Here is a 19,753-nt window from a genome sequence, read left to right on the forward strand (position 1 = left end):
ATGAAAAAGGAGATATTACAACCACTATCTCAGAAATTCAAAGGAGCATTAAGGGCTACTATCAGCAACTATATGCCAAAAAATTGGAAAATCTAGAGGAAATGCACAAATTCCTAGACTCATGCAACCTACCAAGATTGAACCAGGAAGAAATCCAAAGCCTAAACAGAATAATAACAAGTAACAAGATTGAAGCCATTATAAAAGTCTCCCAGTAAAGAAGAGTCTGGGACCTGATGGCTTCACTGCTGAATTCTACCAAACATCTAAAGTACTAATACCAATCCTACTGAAACTATTCCATAAAATAGAGGAGGAGGGAATACTTCCAAACTTATTCTGTGAGGCCAGTAGTATCCTGATACCAAAACCAGACAAAGACACATTAAAAGAAGAAAACTACAGGCCAGTATTCCTGATGAAGATTGACACAAAAATCCTTAACAAAATACTAGCAAACCAAATTCAACAATATCATTAGAAAGATCATTCTTCCTGACTGAGTGGGATTAATCCCAGGGATGCAAGGATGGTTCAACGTAAACAAGTGAATCAATGTGATGCATTATATCAACAGAATAAAGGACAGAAACCATATGATCATTTCAATTGAGGCTGAAAAAGCATTTGATAAAATCTAACATCCCTTCATGATGAAAACCCAAAAACAACCTAGGTACGGAAGGAACAATATAAAACAGTACAGTAAAAGCCTCAACACAATAAAAGCCGTATGCAGTAGACCCACAGCTTATATCATACTGAGTGAGGAGAAACTGAAAGCCTTTCCTCTAAGATCTAGAACAAGACAAGGATGTCCATTTTCACCACTGTTATTCAACGTAGTACTGGAAGTCTTAGCTGGAGCAATCAGACAAGAGAAAGAAATAAAGAACATTTAAATTGGAAAGGAAGAAATCAAATTATCCTTGTTTGCAGATGATAGGATCTTATATTTGGAAAAACCTGAAAACTCCACCAAAAAACAATTAGAACTGATACATTCAGTAAAGTTGCAGGATGCAAAGCAAGATACAAAAATCAGTAGCATTTGAATATGCCAACAATGAATAATCTGAAAAAGAAGAAGTAATCTCATTTACAGTAGCCACAAATAAAATTAAATACTCAGGAATTAACCAAAGAAGTGAAAGAGCTCCACAAGGAAAACTATAAGACACTGATGAAAGAAGTTAAAGAGGACAACAAAAAAAGGAAAGATATTCTATATTCATAGATTAGAAGAGTCAATATTGTTAAAATGCTCATACTACCCAAAGCAATCTACAGATTCAATGCAATTTCTATCAAAATACCAATGACATTCTTCACAGAAGTAGAAAAAAGCATCCTAAAATTTATGTGGAACTGCAAAAGACCCAGAATGGCCAAAGCCATCCTTAGCAAAAACAAAATTGGAAGAATCACAGTACCTGAGAGGCGCTCAGGTACTGTGCCTCTTATTATACAAAGAGCTATAGAAACCAAAATAGCATGGTACTGACATAAAAACAGACACATAGACCAATAGACCAGAATAGAGAACCCAGAAACAAATCCATGCATCTGCAGCAAATTCATTTTTGACAAAGATGCCAAGAAGATACATTGGGAGAGTCTCTTCAATAAATAGTGCTTGGAAAACTGGATATCCATATACAGAAGAATGAAACTAGACCCCTGTCTTTCTCCATATACAAATATCAAATAAAATGGATTGAAGACTTAAATCTAAGACCTCAAACTATGAAACTACTACAAGAAAACATTGGGGAAACTCTCCAGAACATTGTTCTGGCCAGAGATTTCTTGAGCAATAACCTGCAAGCACAGGCAACCAAAGCAAAAATGGACAAATGGGATCACATCAAGTTTAAAAGCTTTGGTGCAGCAAAGGAAACAATCAACAAAGTGAAGAGACAACCCACAGAATGGGAGAAAATATTTGTAAACTACCCATCTGACAAGGGATTAATAACCAGAGTATATAAGGAGCTCAAACAACTTTATAGGAAAAAATCTAATAATCCAACTAAAAATGGGCAAAATGTCTGAATAGATGTTTCTCAAAAGAAGACATACAAATGACAAAGAGAGGGGGGGCGGTTCCAAGATGGCCAATTAGGAACAGCTCCAGTCTACAGCTCCCAGCGTGAGCGACGCAGGAGACGGGTGATTTCTGCATTTCCAACTGAGCTTTGAAGAGAGTAGTGGTTCTCCCAGCATGGAGTTTGAGATCTGAGAATGGACAGACTGCCTCCTCATGTGGGTCCCTGACCCCCGAGTAGCTTAACTGGGAGGCACCCCCCAGTAGGAGCAGACTGACACCTCACATGGCCGGGTACCCCTCTGAGATGAAACTTCCAGAGGAGCGATCAGGCAGCAACATTTGCTGTTCAGCAATATTTGCTGTTCTGCAGCCTCCACTGCTGATACCCAGGCAAACAGGGTCTGGAGTGGACCTCCAGCAAACTCCAACAGACCTGCAGCTGAGGATCCTGACTGTTAGAAGGAAAACTAACAAACAGAAAGGACATCCATACCAAAACCCCATCTGTACGTCACCATCATCAAAGACCAAAGGTAGATAAAACCACAAAGATGGGGAAAAAACAGAGCAGAAAAACTGAAAATTCTAAAAATCAGAGCGCCTCTCCTCCAAAGGAACGCAGCTCTTCACCAGCAATGGAACAAAGCTGGACGGAGAATGACTTTGATGAGCTGAGAGAAGAAAGCTTCAGATGGTTAAACTTCTCTGAGCTAAAGGAGGAAGTTTGAACCCATTGCAAAGAAGTTAAAAACCTTGAAAAAAGATTAGACGAATGGCTAACTAGAATAACCAATGCAGAGAAGTCCTTAAAGGACCTGATGGAGCTGAAAACCATGGCATGAGAACTACGTGATGAATGCACAAGCTTCAGTAGCCAATTCGATCAACTGGAAGAAAGGGTATCAGTGATTGAAGATCAAATGAATGAAATGAAGCGAGAAGAGAGGTTTAGAGAAAAAAGAATAAAAAGAAACGAACAAAGCCTCCAAGAAATATGGGACTATGTGAAAAGACCAAATCTATGTCTGATTGGTATACCTGAAAGTGACAGGGAGAATGGAACCAAGTTGGAAAACACTCTGCAGCATATTATCCAGGAGAACTTCCCCAACCTAGCAAGGCAGGCCAACATTCAAATTCAGGAAATACAGAGAATGCCACAAAGATACTCCTCGAGAAGAGCAACTCCAAGACGCATAATTGTCAGATTCACCAAAGTTGAAATGAAGGAAAAAATGTTAAGGGCAGCCAGAGAGAAAGGTCAGGTTACCCACAAAGGGAACCCCAGCAGACTAACAGCAGATCTCTTGGTAGAAACTCTACAAGCCAGAAGAGAGTAGGGGCCAATATTCAACATTCTCAAAGAAAAGAATTTTCAACCCAGAATTTCATATCCAGCCAAACTAAGCTTCATAAGTGAAGGAGAAATAAAATACTTTACAGACAAGCAAATGCTGAGAGATTTCGGCACCACCAGGCCTGCGCTACAAGACCTCCTGAAGGAAGCACTAAACATGGAAAGGAACAACCAGTACCAGCCACTGCAAAAACATGTCAGATTGTAAAGACCATCAATGCTAGGAAGAAACTGCATCAACTAATGAGCAAAATAACCAGCTAACATCATAATGACAGGATCAAATTCACACATAACAATATTAACCTTAAATGTAAATGGGCTAAATGCTCCAATTAAAAGACACAGACTGGCAACTTGGATAAAGAGTCAAGACCCATCAGTGTGCTGTATTCAGGAAATGCGTCTCACATGCAGAGACACACCTAGGCTCAAAATAAAGGGATGGAGGAAGATCTACCAAGCAAATGGAAAACAAAAAAAGGCAGGGGTTGCAGTCCTAGTCTCTGATAAAATGGACTTTAAACCAGCAGAGATCAAAAGAGACAAAGAAGGCCATTACATAATGGTAAAGGGATCAATTCAACAAGAAGTGCTAACTATCTTAAATATATATGCACCCAATATAGGAGCACCCAGATTCATAAAGCAAGTCCTTAGTGACCTACAAAGAGACTTCAACTCCCACACAATAATAATGGGAGAATTTAACACCCCACTGTCAGCATTAGACAGATCAACAAGACAGAAAGTTAACAAGGATATCCAGGAATTGAACTCATCTCTGCACCAAGCACACCTAATAGACATCTACAGAACTCTCCACCCCAAATCAACAGAATATACATTCTTCTCAGCACCGCACCGCACTTATTCCAAAATTGACCACATAGTTGGAAGTAAAGCATTCCTCAGCAAATGCAAAAGAACAGAAATTATAACAAACTGTCTCTCAGACCATAGTGCAATCAAACTAGAACTCAGAATTAAGAAACTCACTCAAAGCCGCTCAACTACATGGAAACTGAACAACCTGCTCCTGAATGACTACTGGGTACATAACGAAATGAAGGCAGAAATAAAGATGTTCTTTGAAACCAATGAGAACAAAGAGACAACATACCAGAATCTCTGGGACACATTTAAAGCAGTGTGTAGAGGGAAATTTATAGCACTAAATGCTAGAAGGCAGGAAAGATCTAAAATTGGCACCCTAACATCACAATTAAAAGAACTAGAGAAGCAAGAGCAAACAAATTCGAAAGCTAGCAGAAGGCAAGAAATAACTAAGATCAGAGCAGAACTGGAGGAGACAGAGACCCAAAAAACCCTTCCAAAAATCAATGAATCCAGGAGCTGGTTTTTTGAAAAGATCAACAAAATTGATAGACCGCTAGCAAGACCAATAAAGAAAAGAGAGAAGAATCAAATGGAAGCAATAAAAAATGATAAAGGGGATATCACCACAGATCCCACAGAAATACAAACTACCATCAGAGAATACTATAAACACCTCTACACAAATAAACTAGAAAGTCTAGAAGAAATGGATAAATTCCTCGACACCTACACCCTCCCACGACTAAAATAGGAAGAAGTTGAATCTTTGATTAGACCAGTAACAGGCTCTGAAATTGAGGCAATAATTAATAGCCTACCAACCAAAAAAAGTCCAGGACCAGACGGATTCACAGCCGAATTCTTCCAGAGGTACAAGGAGGAGCTGGTACCATTCCTTCTGAAACTATCCCAATCAATAGAAAAAGAGGGAATCCTCCCTAACTCATTTTATGAGGCCAGCATCATCCTGATACCAAAGCCTGGCAGAGACACAACAAAAAAAGAATTTTAGACCAATATCCCTGATGAACATTGATGCAAAAATCCTCAATAAAATACTGGCAGACCAAATCCAGCAGCACAACAAAAAGTTTATCCACCATGATCAAGTGGGCTTCATCCCTGGGGTGCAAGGCTGGTTTAACATATGCAGATCAATAAACGTAATCGAGCATATAAACAGAACCAAAGACAAAAACCACATGATTATCTCAATAGATGCAGAAAAGGCCTTTGACAAAATTCAACAGCCCTTCATGCTAAAAACTCTCAATAAATTAGATATTGATGGGACGTATCTAAAAATAATAAGAGCTGTTTATGACAAACCCACAGCCAATATCATACTGAATGGGCAAAAACTGGAAGCATTCCCTTTGAAAACTGGCACAAGACAGGGATGCCCTCTCTCACCACTCCTATTCAACATAGTGTTGGAAGTTCTGGCGAGGGCAATCAGGCAAGAGAAAGAAATAAAGGGTATTCAATTAGGAAAAGAGGAAGCCAAATTGTCCCTGTTTGCAGATGACATGATTGTATATCTAGAAAACCCCATTGTCTCAGCCCCAAATCTCCTTAAGCTGATAAGCAACTTCAGCAAAGTCTCAGGATACAAAATCAATGTGCAAAAATCACAAGCCTTATTATACACCAATAACAGACAAACAGCCAAATCATGAGTGAACTCCCATTCACAATTGCTTCAAAGAGAATAAAATACCTAGGAATCCAACTTACAAGGGATGTGAAGGACCTCTTCAAGGAGAACTATAAACCACTGCTCAACGAAATAAAAGAGGACACAAACAAATGGAAGAACATTCCATGCTCATGGATGGGAAGAATCAATATTGTGAAAATGGCCATACTGCCCAAGGTAATTTATAGATTCAATGCCACCCCCTTCAAGCTACCAATGACTTTCTTCACAGAATTGGAAAAAACTACTTTAAAGTTCATATGGAACCAAAAAAGAGCCCACATTGCCAAGTCAATCCTAAGCCAAAAGAACAAAGCTGGAGGCATCACACTACCTGACTTCAAACTATGCTACAAGGCTACAGTAACCAAAACAGCATGGTACTGGTACCAAAACAGAGATATAGACCAATGGAACAGAACAGAGCCCTCAGAAATAATACCACACATCCACAACTATCTGATCTTTGACAAACCTGACAAAAACAAGAAATGGGGAAAGGATTCCCTATTCAACAAATGGTGCTGGGAAAACTGGCTAGCCATATGTAGAAAGCTGAAACTGGATCCCTTCCTTACACCTTATACAAAAATTAATTCAAGATGGAGTAAAGACTTACATGTTAGACCTAAAACCATAAAAACCCTAGAAGAAAACCTCAGCAATACCATTCAGGACATAGGCATGGGCAAGGACTTCATGACTAAAACACCAAAAGCAATGGCAACAAAAGCCAAAGTTGACGAATGGGATCTAATTAAACTAAAGAGCTTCTGCACAGCAAAAGAAACTACCATCAGAGTGAACAGGCAACCTACAGAATGGGAGAAAATTTTTCCAATCTACTCATCTGACAAAGGGCTTATATCCAGAATCTACAAAGAACTCAAATTTGCAAGAAAAAAACAACCCCATCAAAAAGTGGGCAAAGGATATGAACAGACACTTCTCAAAAGAGGACGTTTATGTAGCCAACAGACAGATGAAAAAATGCTCATCATCACTGGCCATCAGAGAAATGCAAATCAAAACCACAATGAGATACCGTCTCACACCAGTTAGAATGGCGATCATTAAAAAGTCAGGAAACGAGGTGCTGGAGAGGATGTGGAGAAATAGGAACACTTTTACGCTGTTGGTGGGACTGTAAACAAGTTCAACCATTGTGGAAGACGGTGTGGCAATTCCTCAGGGATCTAGAACTAGAAATATCATTTGAGCCAGCCATCCCATTACTGGGTATATACCCAAAGGATTATAAATCATGTGCTATAAAGACACATACACACGTATGTTTATTGCGGCACTATTCACAATAGCAAAGACTTGGAACCAACCCAAATGTCCAATAATGATAGACTGGATTAAGAAAATGTGGCACATATACACCATGGAATACTATGCAGCCATAAAAAAGGATGAGTTCATGTCCTTTGTAGGGACATGGATGAAGCTGGAAACCATCATCCTCAGCAAACCATTGCAAGGACAAAAAACCAAACACCGCATTTTCTCACTTGTAGGTGGGAATTGAACAATGAGAACACTCGGACACAGGAAGGGGAACATCACACACCACACACACCAGGGCCTGTTGTGGGATGGGGGGACGGGGGAGGGATAGCATTAGGAGATATACCTAATGTAAATGATGAGTTAATGGATGCAGCACACCAACATGGCACATGTATACATATGTAACAAACCTGCACGTTGTGCACATGTACCCTAGATCTTAAAGTATAATAAAAAATATATATTTAAAAAAAAAACAAATGACAAAGAGACATATGAAAAAGTGTTCAACATCATTGGTAATCAGAGAAATGTATATCCAAACTACAATGAGTATTTTACCCCAGTTAAAATGGCTTTTATCCAAAAGACAGGCAGTAACACATGCAGGCAAGGCCATGGAGAAAAGGGAACCCTTGTATGCTGTTGGTGGGAATGTGAATTAGTACAACCACTGTGAAGAATTGTTTGGAGGGAGGTTCCTCAAAAAACTAAAAATAGAGCTACCATGTGATCCAGAAGTTCCACTGCTAGGTATGTACCCAAAGAAAGGAAATCAGGATATTGAAGAGATATCTGCGCTCCCATATTGCAGCACTTTTTACAGTAGCCAAGATTTGGAAATAATCCAAATGTCCATCAGCAGATGAATGGATAAAGGAAATGTACACACACAAACAATGAAGTACTTTTCAACCACAGAGAAGAATGAGATCCTGTCATTTGCAACAACATGGATGGAACTGGAGGTCATTATGTTAAGTGAAGTAAGCCAGGCACAGAAAGACAAACTTGTCATGTTCTCACTTATTTGTTGGAGCAAAAAATTAAAACAATTGAACTCATGGAGATAGAGAGTAGAAGGATGGTTACCAGAGTCTGGGAAAGGTAGTAGGGGGAGGTGTTGGGGAAGTGGGGATGGTTAATGGGTACAAAAAGAAAGAATGAATAAGACCTAGTATTTGATAGCACAACAGGGCGGCTATAGTCAATAATAATGTAATTGTACATTTGAAAATAACTAAAAGGATGTAATTGGATCATTCGTAACAAAAAGGATAAATGCTTATGGGGATGGATACCCTGCTTACCAGGATGTGATTGTCATGCATTGTATGCCTGTATCAAAGTGTCTTATGTGCCCCATAAATATATACATTTACTGTATACCCACAAAAATTAAAAATTAAAATACAAACAGAAAAAAGCCAAAAAATGAAAACCTCAGTGGAAGTACTAAAGTATAGATCACACACGGCTGAAGTGATCATTAATTTATAGATAAATATATGATAATAACCTAAATGTAGCACGGCATGATAGATTTAAAATGTGAGAGTTTAGCTGGGCACAGTGGCTGATGCCTGAAATTGCAGCAGTTTGGGAGGCCGAAGCGGGAAGATCACTTGAGCTCAGGAGTTTGAGACCAGCCTGGGCAACATAGTGAGACCTTGTCTCTACAGAAAATAAAAAAGTTAGCTGAGTGTGGTGGCACTTGCCTGTAGTCCCAGCTACTTGGGAGGCTGGGGTGGGAGGATCACTTGAGCTCAGGTAGTTGAGGCTGCAGTGAATCGTGATTGTGTCACTTCACTTCAGCCTCGGTGACAGAGCGAGACCCTGTCTCAAAAAAAAAAAGTCCCTTTAAAAAATAAATAAAATAGGAGAGTTTAGAAGACATGAAGAGCATGATGAGAATTTCTAATGTCTTTCAGAAAGAGATAGCAGAGAGAATGGGAGGAAGAGGTGATATTCAGAGGTTACAGAATATTGACAATTTTACAGAATTTACAGAATTGTTGAAAGATCCAAGAAGTGTACCAAATCCCAACCAGGATAAATAAAGAAACCCATATCTACATTCATTATAGCAAAATTGCAAGACTCCAAAGAATGAGGAAAAAACCATCCTTTATTAAAGACCATTAGTTAGGCTGTCAGCAAATTTGTTCATATTGATGATTTCTTTATTGTGCTGAGAAATAACAAGGATTAACCTAGAGTTTTATACCCAGCAAGATTTTTTTCTGCTGTGTAGGTGAAATGACATTTCAGACAAAGAGATTCTGAAGTAACTTTGAAAGGAAAAATGAAAAAGAAGGAAAATAATTGCAGAAGGGAGATCTGAGTTTCAGAAAAGAATAGTAAGCAAAGAAGTTGGTAAACGTTTAGGAAAATACAAGGAAATATTGACAGTACATATAAAACAGTATGATGATGATGATGTCTAATTTGTTGGGAAATGTGTTTTTAAAAAAGGCAGATCATGGACCTAAATTATTTCTACGTGACAGGGTCGCTTGTCAATCAAAAATTGCTAGACTTACAATGAGAGAAGGAAATGTGAATAAAAATGAGCTAAAGACAACAGAAACAGCCACATGACTTACCTGATGGAGTTATCAGACATGAGCTTTAAAATAACTATATTTTTGTATAGGTGAAAGATGCAGAATTTCAGTACAGAACTGTAATAAACTGTAAAAAAGAGCCAAATGCAAATTCTACAACTAAAAATACAATTGGAATTAAGGCTCAATGGATGGGTTTAACAACAATTTAGACACATTTGAATGGCGAATTAAGGAATTAGAATGGGGATTAGTAAACATTTTCTGTAAAGAGCCAGATAGTAATTTTTTTTAGGGTTTATAGTCTATACAGTCTCTGTTACACCTGTTCAAGTCTGCGGTAATAGCAAGAAAGCAGCCATCGACTGTGCATAAATGAATGCTGTGGCTGTGTCCCAGTAAAATACTTTATTTGCAAAAGCAGATGATGGTCTGGATTGTGCTGACTTCTGAACTAGAAGATAGGTTAGAAGAGAATATCAAAATTAGGAATGAAGAGACACAGATGTGCAGTGCACAGAGAGGCAACTTTTGCAAAGGAAAATCATTTCTGGTTTTTTTTTTTTTTTTTGAGATGGAGTCTCATTCTGTCACCCAGGCTGGAATGCAGTGGCGCAGTCTCAGCTCACTGCAATCTCCGCCTCCCAGGTTCAAGCGATTCTTCTGCCTCAGCCTCCCGAGTAGCTGGAACTACAGGTGCGTGCCACCACATCCGGCTAATTTTTTTGTATTTTTAGTAGAGATAGGGTTTCACCATGTTGGCCAGGATGGTCTCGATCTCCTGACCTCATGATCCACCCACCTCAGCCTCCCAAAGTGCTGGGATTACAGGTGTGAGCCACCGTGCCTGGTTTTAGTTCTTTTTTATTCACTAAGATGACATAGATTCTTTCGTGCTTCCACCAGAATGGTGATTATTTTTATAAAGAAAGAAACAATTGTCTTGATTTTCAGACCATGCATGGAATTTTGGAGAGAAGCAAATTTTGCAAAGATATGACGGTAAAGTATGATTCAAGACTTCGGGAAAGGGTGAGTAACTTATTTACATATTGTTCTTCCCCATAAATTATCAGTAAGCCACCTCAGTTTGTCACTTGGCTAAAAGTTAAATGCATTTCTGCTAGGGATTTCGAATCAGTGAAAATATTTAAGAATCTACCATATGACAGTCACTGTTACATACCCTCGTATATAGGATCTTATTATTAAAATCAAACGAGACAAGCATCTTAAGGTATAAAAGAAGGTACGCTCGTAAGAAGTTAACACAGTATAGAAGAGTTTAAAGTAAAGGTGAAAAATATGGATATTGCATAATTTATGTAACCTAGCTACGCTGATGGAAAGCTAGGTTTTCACTAGACTACCACTGATGTAAATAATGTTAAAATAAACATCTTTGTAGTTAATTCATTGTAGACCTATATATTTCTAGAAATGGACATCGGCGAGTGTGTACTTTTTTTAAGGCATTTATATACATATTGCCAAGTTGCCTTCCAGAAAACCTGTGCCAATTTATAGTCCCATGAATGACCTAGGAGAAAGTTTTGTTTTTTTACACCAACAATTGGTATTATTAGATTCTGTGATTTTCCAATTTAATAGCTTAACAATGTTGCCGTGTGGCTGGCGTGGTGGCTTACGCTTGTAATCCCAGCACTTTGGGAGGCCAAGGTGGGCAGATCACTTGAGTTCAGGAGATTGAGACCATCCTGGCTAACATGGTGAAACACCATCTCTACTAAAAATACAAAAAATTAGCCGGGTGTGGTGGCACGCGCCTGTAGTCCCAGCTACTCGGGAGACTGAGGCAAGAGAATCGTTTGAACCCAGGAGGCAGAGGTTGCAGTGAGCTGAGATCGCGCCATGGCACCCCAGCCTGGGTGACAGAGCGAGACTCCGTCTCAAAAAAAGAAAAAGAAAAAAAAAGAAATAGATCTCTCATGTTAGCGTCTCTGAAACTCAACTTCCTTATAACTATGGTGGTATATTTATTTAGCTATTTCATGGTGCTGTCATTGGGATCAAATGGTGTAGTATGTGTGGATGGGAGATGGCTGAATTGGTACCTTGTGCATGTTAATCTCTAGTCCTATAATCTGTGCAAATCTCTGTATTTGTTCAATAAATTCCCACCATCTGCTTGCAATAGCAAGTTCTTCTAAAATAACCCATTTGGACATAGTGTACAACTTAAGATTTCAATTATATTTTCTAAGGTTCATGGCCCTCTACTGAGTACATTCTCATTATCAGTTCAGAGGAGATAGAATAAATTAAGTGGAGGAGAGTTAGCTTATTCCTGGGATGAATGTTCTAAATTTGCCATAAACATAAACTTAATTGTTATATTGCAATTTCATTTGAGAAATTGTTATCTATTGGACTGTTTCAGAAATACGGGGTTGTAGAAGGCAAAGCGCTAAGTGAGCTGAGGGCCATGGCCAAAGCAGCCAGGGAAGAGTGCCCTGTGTTTACACCGCCCGGAGGAGAGACGCTGGACCAGGTATGTGGCACTGCCTATGTCAGAATGGTTGAATTAAGACTCAAAATTAGATGTTTTGGAATTTTAGCTAAGCAGTTTGAAAGTTGCTTGGTTCATTCTCTTTTCCATTTTAAATTATCTATTTACTTAGCAAATTATTCTTTTCTATTTAAAATCTTATTTACTGTTCAGTTGCCTTTGTCATTATTGATAATGGATTTAAGGTGTTATTAGATGGTACTTCTAAAAAAGACCTTTGAATATGAAGCGGTGGCTTAGTGATGAGAGTGGAGTTCAAAGAGGGTGATCAGCAAGTCACTCGAGGTGAAATAACTCAAAACGTGAAGTCTTCAAGCCTCTGCTGCCTCCTCAGCTCTGTTCATGGTGGCATCCCTGTGCTTGCATTTCTTCGGAGTGTTCTGCTTCGAATTGCGTATTGGTGATTCCCCCTAACCCACCACCACCTCCTTAATCTTTATCTTAATTTTCTTGAAAATACTTTACATTACTTTAGTAAGGGAAGGATTTGTTGCTGCTGTTGTTCCAGTGCCACTGAAGTGCCAGAGACAGCTTCCTGGTTAGCACTGTTTTATGAGTTTCTGTTGGCTTGTAGATTTCCCTAACTAGACCGTGAGTGCTTTGAACTCAGGAATTGGGAATTGGATCTTCTTCATCTTGGTCTCCATGGTGCTTTTGTAATTCCAGAAATGTGGTGGATACTTATATATGTCCATGACATACTTATATATGTCATGGACATACTTATATATGTCCATGAATGTACAATCATGTCCATGATTGAACGAATAGAAATGTAGATTGAGATTCTTCTGCTTGTGTAGTACTTGGCATTCAATATTAGAAAAAAATCCAGTCAGTTATGTTCTATGTTAACATTTTAAGGAAGTCATTAATGTCACTTTATTTTGACTTTTATTTCTTTTCTTGTAGGTGAAAATGCGTGGAATAGACTTTTTTGAATTTCTTTGTCAACTAATCATGAAAGAAGCAGATCAAAAAGAACAGTTTTCCCAAGGATCTCCAAGCAACTGTCTGGAAACTTCTTTGGCAGAGATATTTCCTTTAGGAAAAAATCACAGCTCTAAAGTTAATTCAGACAGCGGTATTCCAGGATTAGCAGCCAGTGTCTTAGTTGTGAGTCACGGTGCTTACATGAGAAGTCTGTTTGATTATTTTCTGACTGACCTTAAGTGTTCCTTACCAGCCACTCTGAGCAGATCTGAACTTATGTCAGTCACTCCCAATACAGGGATGAGTCTCTTTATCATAAACTTTGAGGAAGGAAGAGAAGTTAAACCAACGGTTCAGTGTATTTGTATGAACCTACAGGATCATCTAAATGGACTGACTGAAACTCGCTAAGGTTAAATCTGCATCAAAATCTAACCATTTTGAGCCTCTGAAGGGAGTGCCATTGGCTTTATTTACTTCTCTCCTCTGCTAGTTCTGATTTGGAAACAGTTAAAAGCCAATTTTTAGCTCAAGTGGAATCATAGCCACATAAAACTTTAATGGACAACCATATAGAATTATTTTGTCTAAGTACAGTTGGCATTTTCCAGAATAATTTTACCACCCTGCTACGTGTCATCTCTGGATTGCACATGGATGATGAAGGAACTCAGCATTGAAAGTTGGGGGATTAGTAACCTTGTTACAACAGTTTCTTTTTCATTTTAGTCGATTTTAATGGCTATTGGTAAGATACTGTATGTTTTTAGTATCTCATCCAGTGCTTAGAAGAAAGAATGGTTTATAATTCCCAGTACATGTTTATATTGAGTATGTGTTATATTTTTTAAATCCTTTAAATAAAAAATCCTTATAAGTTTATGTAAAGCAAAATAACACTAACATGTTTTACATATAAATCAACTATTGGAATTTTTTATTCTAGAGGGCTTGAAATGTGGATGAATACAGATTATGATTGCAGAATGGTCTGGGGGAAGAAGTTAAAACGTTTGATTTAAATACAGTAAAGAAAGAATCTTGGAGCAGAAGATAAAAGAACAGCCTTTTCTAAATAATGCCTTGCCGAAGTCAAGTCAATGGAAACCAGGAAAGCCAAAAAAATGAAGAATATCCACTTGCTTCTTATCTAACCTGTAGGCTGAAGAATTTCCAGTTTGAGGAAGGCTCTAAAGAAAGTAAACAGTTAACAGAACACCACACAGTAATCTCAGAATAAAAGAGGGACCTTCTTTGTAAAGAATGGTGCTCTGGGCCGGGCCCAGTGGCTCACACCTGTAATCCCAGCACTTTGGGAGGCCGAGGCGGGCGGATCACAAGGTCAGGAATTCAAGACCAGCCTGGCCAACATTGGTGAAACCCTGTCTCTATAAATACAAAAAAGCCAGGCGTGGTGGCAGGCGCCTGTAATCCCAGCTACTTGGGAGGTTGAGGCAGGAGAATCGCTTGAACCTGGGAGGTGGAGGTTGCAGTGAGCCGAGATCGCACCACTTCACTCCAGCCTAGGTGACAGAGGGGATGACAGAGGGTGCTCTGGGGGCAGGGAAGGGGGGGTGGCTGGGGGGGAGAATGTTGCTCTGATAACCACAGCTGTGGTTATTTTGTGGAAGGTACAGGCGAGGTTGCCTCTTCTTTCCACCAGATGGCACTGGAGAAAAGGGATTTTGATTAACTTAATTTTATACACAAGATTGGTCTTTCAGAAATCTTTATCTAAATGAAGAAACTGTTTTACATGTAGTTCGCTTTTAAGTCACCATGTTGCTAAATGCTGTGAGTCTCAGCTTTAAAGAGGATTAATACTAAAGTTGTCAGTTAAGGCTATAGTCACATATAGTCAAAATTTACTTTGACATCATTTTAAATCATATATAAAATTCAGTATTATATTGTTCTTAGTGTGTCTAGCACTACCAGTTTTCTACCAGTATTGAAACAGGGCACGTGTTTGAGCATCAGAGGAAGTATACTGTAAATAAAAATTTGAAAAATAAGCAAAAAGGACAGACAATAATTATCTCCATTCCCACCATACTGAAGTCATCTTTCCACTTTTTTTTTAAAGAAACAAAACATAAAGATAAAAGTAGAGTTCCCTTTAACCAGCTCTCACAGTCCTGTTCCCTCCAGAGGCAGCCACTGCAGTGAGTCTGTGTATATGTTCATCTCTTCATCTGCTTGCAATGTTCATCTGTTCCTTATATTTTCACCTAGTGTCTGGAAGGAGATGGTACTGTTTTGGTGCTTTAAAAATAAATATCAAGCCATCTGTGTTCTTTATTTTTACTTATGTCTTGGAGGCATCCCTATGTTGATATATATAGATCTAGTTAATTATAACCACTCTATTCTATTAAACATAGCACATTTTTGTTTATTCTATTAGTGGGCATTTAGGTATGTTCAGTTTTTTTTTTTCTTTGCTTTTTTTCTTTTTTTTGGAGACAGAGTCTCTCTCTGTTGCCCAGGCTGGGGTGCAATGGCGTGATCTTGGCTCACTGCAACCTCCACCTCTCAGGTTCAAGCAATTCTTGTGCCTCAGCCTCCTGAGTAGCTGGGACTACAGGCATGCGCCACCACGCCTGGCCTTTTTTTTTTTTTTTTTGGATTTTTAGTAGAGACGGGGTTTCGCCATGTTGGCCAGGCTGGTCTTGAACTTCTGACCTCAGGTAATCCACCTGCCTTGGCCTTCCAAAGTGCTGGGATTGCAGGCATAAGCCACCGTGCCTGGCCTATGATGCATTTTTTTTATATGTGTTCTTAATTTTTAAGACAAACCAGTATACCTTATCCTTTATGGGTTTTTTTTGGTGTGTATCTTTAAGAAGACTTCTCTACCATGAGGTCATACAGTAATGTCTTCTTACAGTTTTTGAGAACTTCTGAATGTCGAATCTTGAAATTGAAATTTGCTTTTTATAGTATAAGGTAAGAATTTAATTTTTTTTTCATGTGGTTGAAACAGTTATCCCAACACCATTATAAAGGCTGTTCTTTCCCAATTGGTTTGTGGTGTGTGCTCTCAGGCCTCACACACCCTCATTTGCTAGAGTCTGTGGACTCTTTTAGTTATGTATTTCCTTATCAGTGTCATACTTAGTTACTGTGGCTTTGCAGCTGACTGTCTTAAAGGGTGGATACCTCCTCTTGTTCATTTTTAAAGTTGTCTTAACTATTTGTGCACTTTTATTCTTCCATATAAATTTTGGAATCAATTGGTCAATTTCCAGAAAAATTCTGTTACAAATTTTATTGGAGTCACATGCATCTCTTCATTTATGTAGTTATTCAATACATATTTTTTGAGCATGGCACACACATGCCAGGCTATTTTAAGAACTATTACAACTATGATAAAGCTGTGAATACGTAGCAATGAACCAAAACACAAAGTCTCTGTCCTTGTGGAACTTTTGTTGTGTCAGAGAAGACAGTGTGTTGGCTCACATTGTGGTCAGTGCTGTTGAGCAAAATAGGTCAGAGTAAGGGGGATGGAGACTGGTGGGAGGAATGCTGCTTTATCCAGGATGGGCAGGGAGGACTCGATGGTGTCAGCACTGAAGGATGTAAGATCTGCTGCTCTGGGGAGAGGAGCAGCATGGAAGGAGTAGAGTGCAGAGGCCATGAGGAAGGATCAGGCTTGACTCCTTTGAGCAAGGGGGATGGGAGAGTGACGGGAGAAGAGGACAGGCCACATGGCCTGGTGGCCTGTGCTGAGGCCTTGGGCTTTTATTCAAGTGAGATGAGATGCCATTGGCCAATTTGGGCAGTGATGTGATCAGACTTGTTTCAGTAGGACCATCCTGCTTGCAATGTGGAGAGCAGGCTATAGGGGGTGCTATAGGAGCACAGGGTTGGAGGCAGGGAAGAGGGCAGCACTGGCTGTTGGGCCATTTGAAGAAGCAAGGCCAGGGATGTTGGCAGGGACCAGGCCAGAGTGCCTCCAATGGCTGACTAAGGAGCCTGGACATTGAATTTCTAGGTTAGCTTAGGATTTCTCATCCTCCCATCTGTGAATGTCATAGATCTCTCATTTTGCCTGAGTCTTTTATCAATGATATTTGTAATATTTTCCCTGGTTTTTGATTGTTTTTTAACAAATGAATTTTTTAAGAGACTTAATTTTTTAAGAGAAACTTTAATTTCCCAGCAAAAGTGAGAGGAAGGTAGAGAGATTTCCCATCTATCCCCTGCCCCTGCACACGCATTGCTTCTCCCACTATCAACATCCCCCAGCAGACCAGTGCATCTGTTACCATCAGTGAGCCCACATTACACTGACATATCCACATCACCTGAAACCCATAGTTTACATTAGGGTTCATTCTTGGTGTTGCGTGATCTGTGGGTTTGGACAAATGTATGAAGACATGTATTCCACCATTATAGTATCATGCAGAGTATTTTCACTGCCCTAAAAGTCCTCTGTGTTACCCGCACTCATCTTTCCCACCTTGTCTTGTCTGTTTCTGTTAGGTTTAGTCCGAGGCCTAGCAGAGGGAATGGGCAGAAGTTTCCAGTTCCAGGCTTCACCCCAGGCTCACAGCTTCAAGCAGAGCCTGTCGCTTAGGCTCCCTTGCACCTGGAGTCGAAACCATGGCTCCCATTCACCTGTCTCTTATTTTCCTGTCCTTCCCACTCCTCACTCACCTACTATTCATCTCCATTTTTGGATGAGGATTCTCCTTTATTGCTTTTTAACTAAAAACCTGTTTTAGTTAGCATCTTTATTCTAATTTCTTTAAATGCTATGTCATACTCAGCAAGGACATGCTCATATTAGGGGAAGCACATAAAGTAAGATATCCCTGAGAGAACAGTGCATCTCACACCCATTCCATGGCTTAGGCTTATGCAGGAAGTGCAATATTTGGCCATATCACTTAAGTATACATATGCTTATATTATGCATACTTGCATGCATATTACATTTACAAGTAGTTGAATTCGTGTAAGTTAAATGGTTCTATTATATGTCTTCACTATATTAAGGTCAGTCACAATTTAATTGAAATAGATCATCCTAGGTGAATCCACCTGCATAATGATCAGCCCTGTTAAGCACAGACACAGGAGATGCAAAGGAAAGAAGTATTCAGTAGAGCGGTGGTGCTGGGCTGAGTACCTGCTATCAGACGCAGCACTTACCAGTTTGGAAATTGAATGGGGCTCCTAGAAAACATCCTTGTTTCATGTAAATGTTGCTTTTTACCCCTCATTCTTTGGGCCCCATCAATTTGGAAGTACAGCTTTCAGATTGAAGTATGTGTCAGTTCCTTTGTGTCCAAACAAGATGGCTAAGTAGGTCGTCAGGACAGGTAACTACCAGTGCTTTAAAAACTTTAGGATTTCCCCCCACAGTTCTCAATCACTTGGTTCATTGTTCAGCAATATGGCCTAAGGGGGTGATTTCTTCATTGATAAGTGACAGGGCAGGGACACTGGAAAGATCTATTGTCAGAAGGCCTGGATTCAGGTTCAAGGCCTGGTTCTTAGTAATTTTGTGACTAAGCAATTGGCTGAGGTGGCCAGGCGCGGTGGCTCACACCTGTAATCCCAGCACTTTGGGAGGCCAAGGCGGGCAGATCACAAGGTCAGGAGATAGAGACCATCCTGGCTAACACAGTGAAACCTCGTCTCTACTGAAAAATAGAAAAAATTAGCCAGGCATGGTGGCGGGTGCCTGTAGTCCAAGCTACTTGGGAGGCTGAGGCAGGAGAATGGCGTGAACCCGGGAGGTGGATGTTGCAGTGAGCCAAGATCGCGCCACTGCACTGCAGCCTGGGCGACAGAGCAAGACTCGGTCTCAAAAAAAAAAAAAAGAAAAAAGAAAAAAAGAAAATCATTTGATAAATAATGGGCTGGGCGTGGTGGCTCAGGCCTGTAATCCCAGCACTTTGGGAGGCCAAGGTGGGTGGATTACCTGAGGTCAGGAGTTCAAGACCAGCCTAGCCAACATGGTGAAACCCTGTCTTTACTAAAAATACAAAAATTAGCTGGGCATCTCCAAAAAAAAAAAAAAAAAGAAAGAAAAATCGCTGAGCTACTGTATCCTCATAGAGAATAATTGCAGTAACGTGTATGTGCATGTGTTTTGGTAATCTTTTATTTTGGATTTATCAAACCTACAGAAAAGTTGCAAGAACAGTAGAAGGAACGGCTGTATACTCTTCACACTTATTCACCACTTGCTTACCTGTTGTCCCACTTGCTTTGCCATTTTTTCTCTCTCCCTCTGTTTTCCCCTGAAACACTGGAGAGTAACTTTGAGTCCTCATACTCTTCCCCTATAAAATTTCAATGTGTGTTTCCTGAGATGAAGAATGTTCTTATATATAACCCAGAATAAATATCAGAGTCAGGAAATTTGACATTGATATTGCCTATTAGCTAATCCTTAGACCATATTTAAATTCTGTCAATTATTTTGTTGATGTACCTGTGGCTTTTTTTTTTCTGA

General features: G+C 39.5%; 1 protein-coding gene across 1 annotated transcript in view; it reads left to right on the forward strand.

The window, feature by feature from the left end:
• The window catches only part of TIGAR (TP53 induced glycolysis regulatory phosphatase), a 37,737-nt gene extending 18,409 nt beyond the window's left edge, over nucleotides 1-19,328 (forward strand). The window contains exons 4-6 of the mRNA XM_004052523.4: nucleotides 10,764-10,841; nucleotides 12,211-12,321; nucleotides 13,252-19,328. Coding sequence (XP_004052571.1) covers nucleotides 10,764-10,841; nucleotides 12,211-12,321; nucleotides 13,252-13,683 — 621 coding nt within the window. The 3' untranslated portion in view covers nucleotides 13,684-19,328. The remainder of the gene's footprint in view (nucleotides 1-10,763; nucleotides 10,842-12,210; nucleotides 12,322-13,251) is intronic.
• Nucleotides 19,329-19,753: the final 425 nt, after the last annotated feature.

This window comes from Gorilla gorilla, chromosome 10 (assembly GCF_029281585.2).
Source record: "Gorilla gorilla gorilla isolate KB3781 chromosome 10, NHGRI_mGorGor1-v2.1_pri, whole genome shotgun sequence".
NCBI classification, from domain to species: Eukaryota; Metazoa; Chordata; class Mammalia; order Primates; family Hominidae; genus Gorilla; species Gorilla gorilla.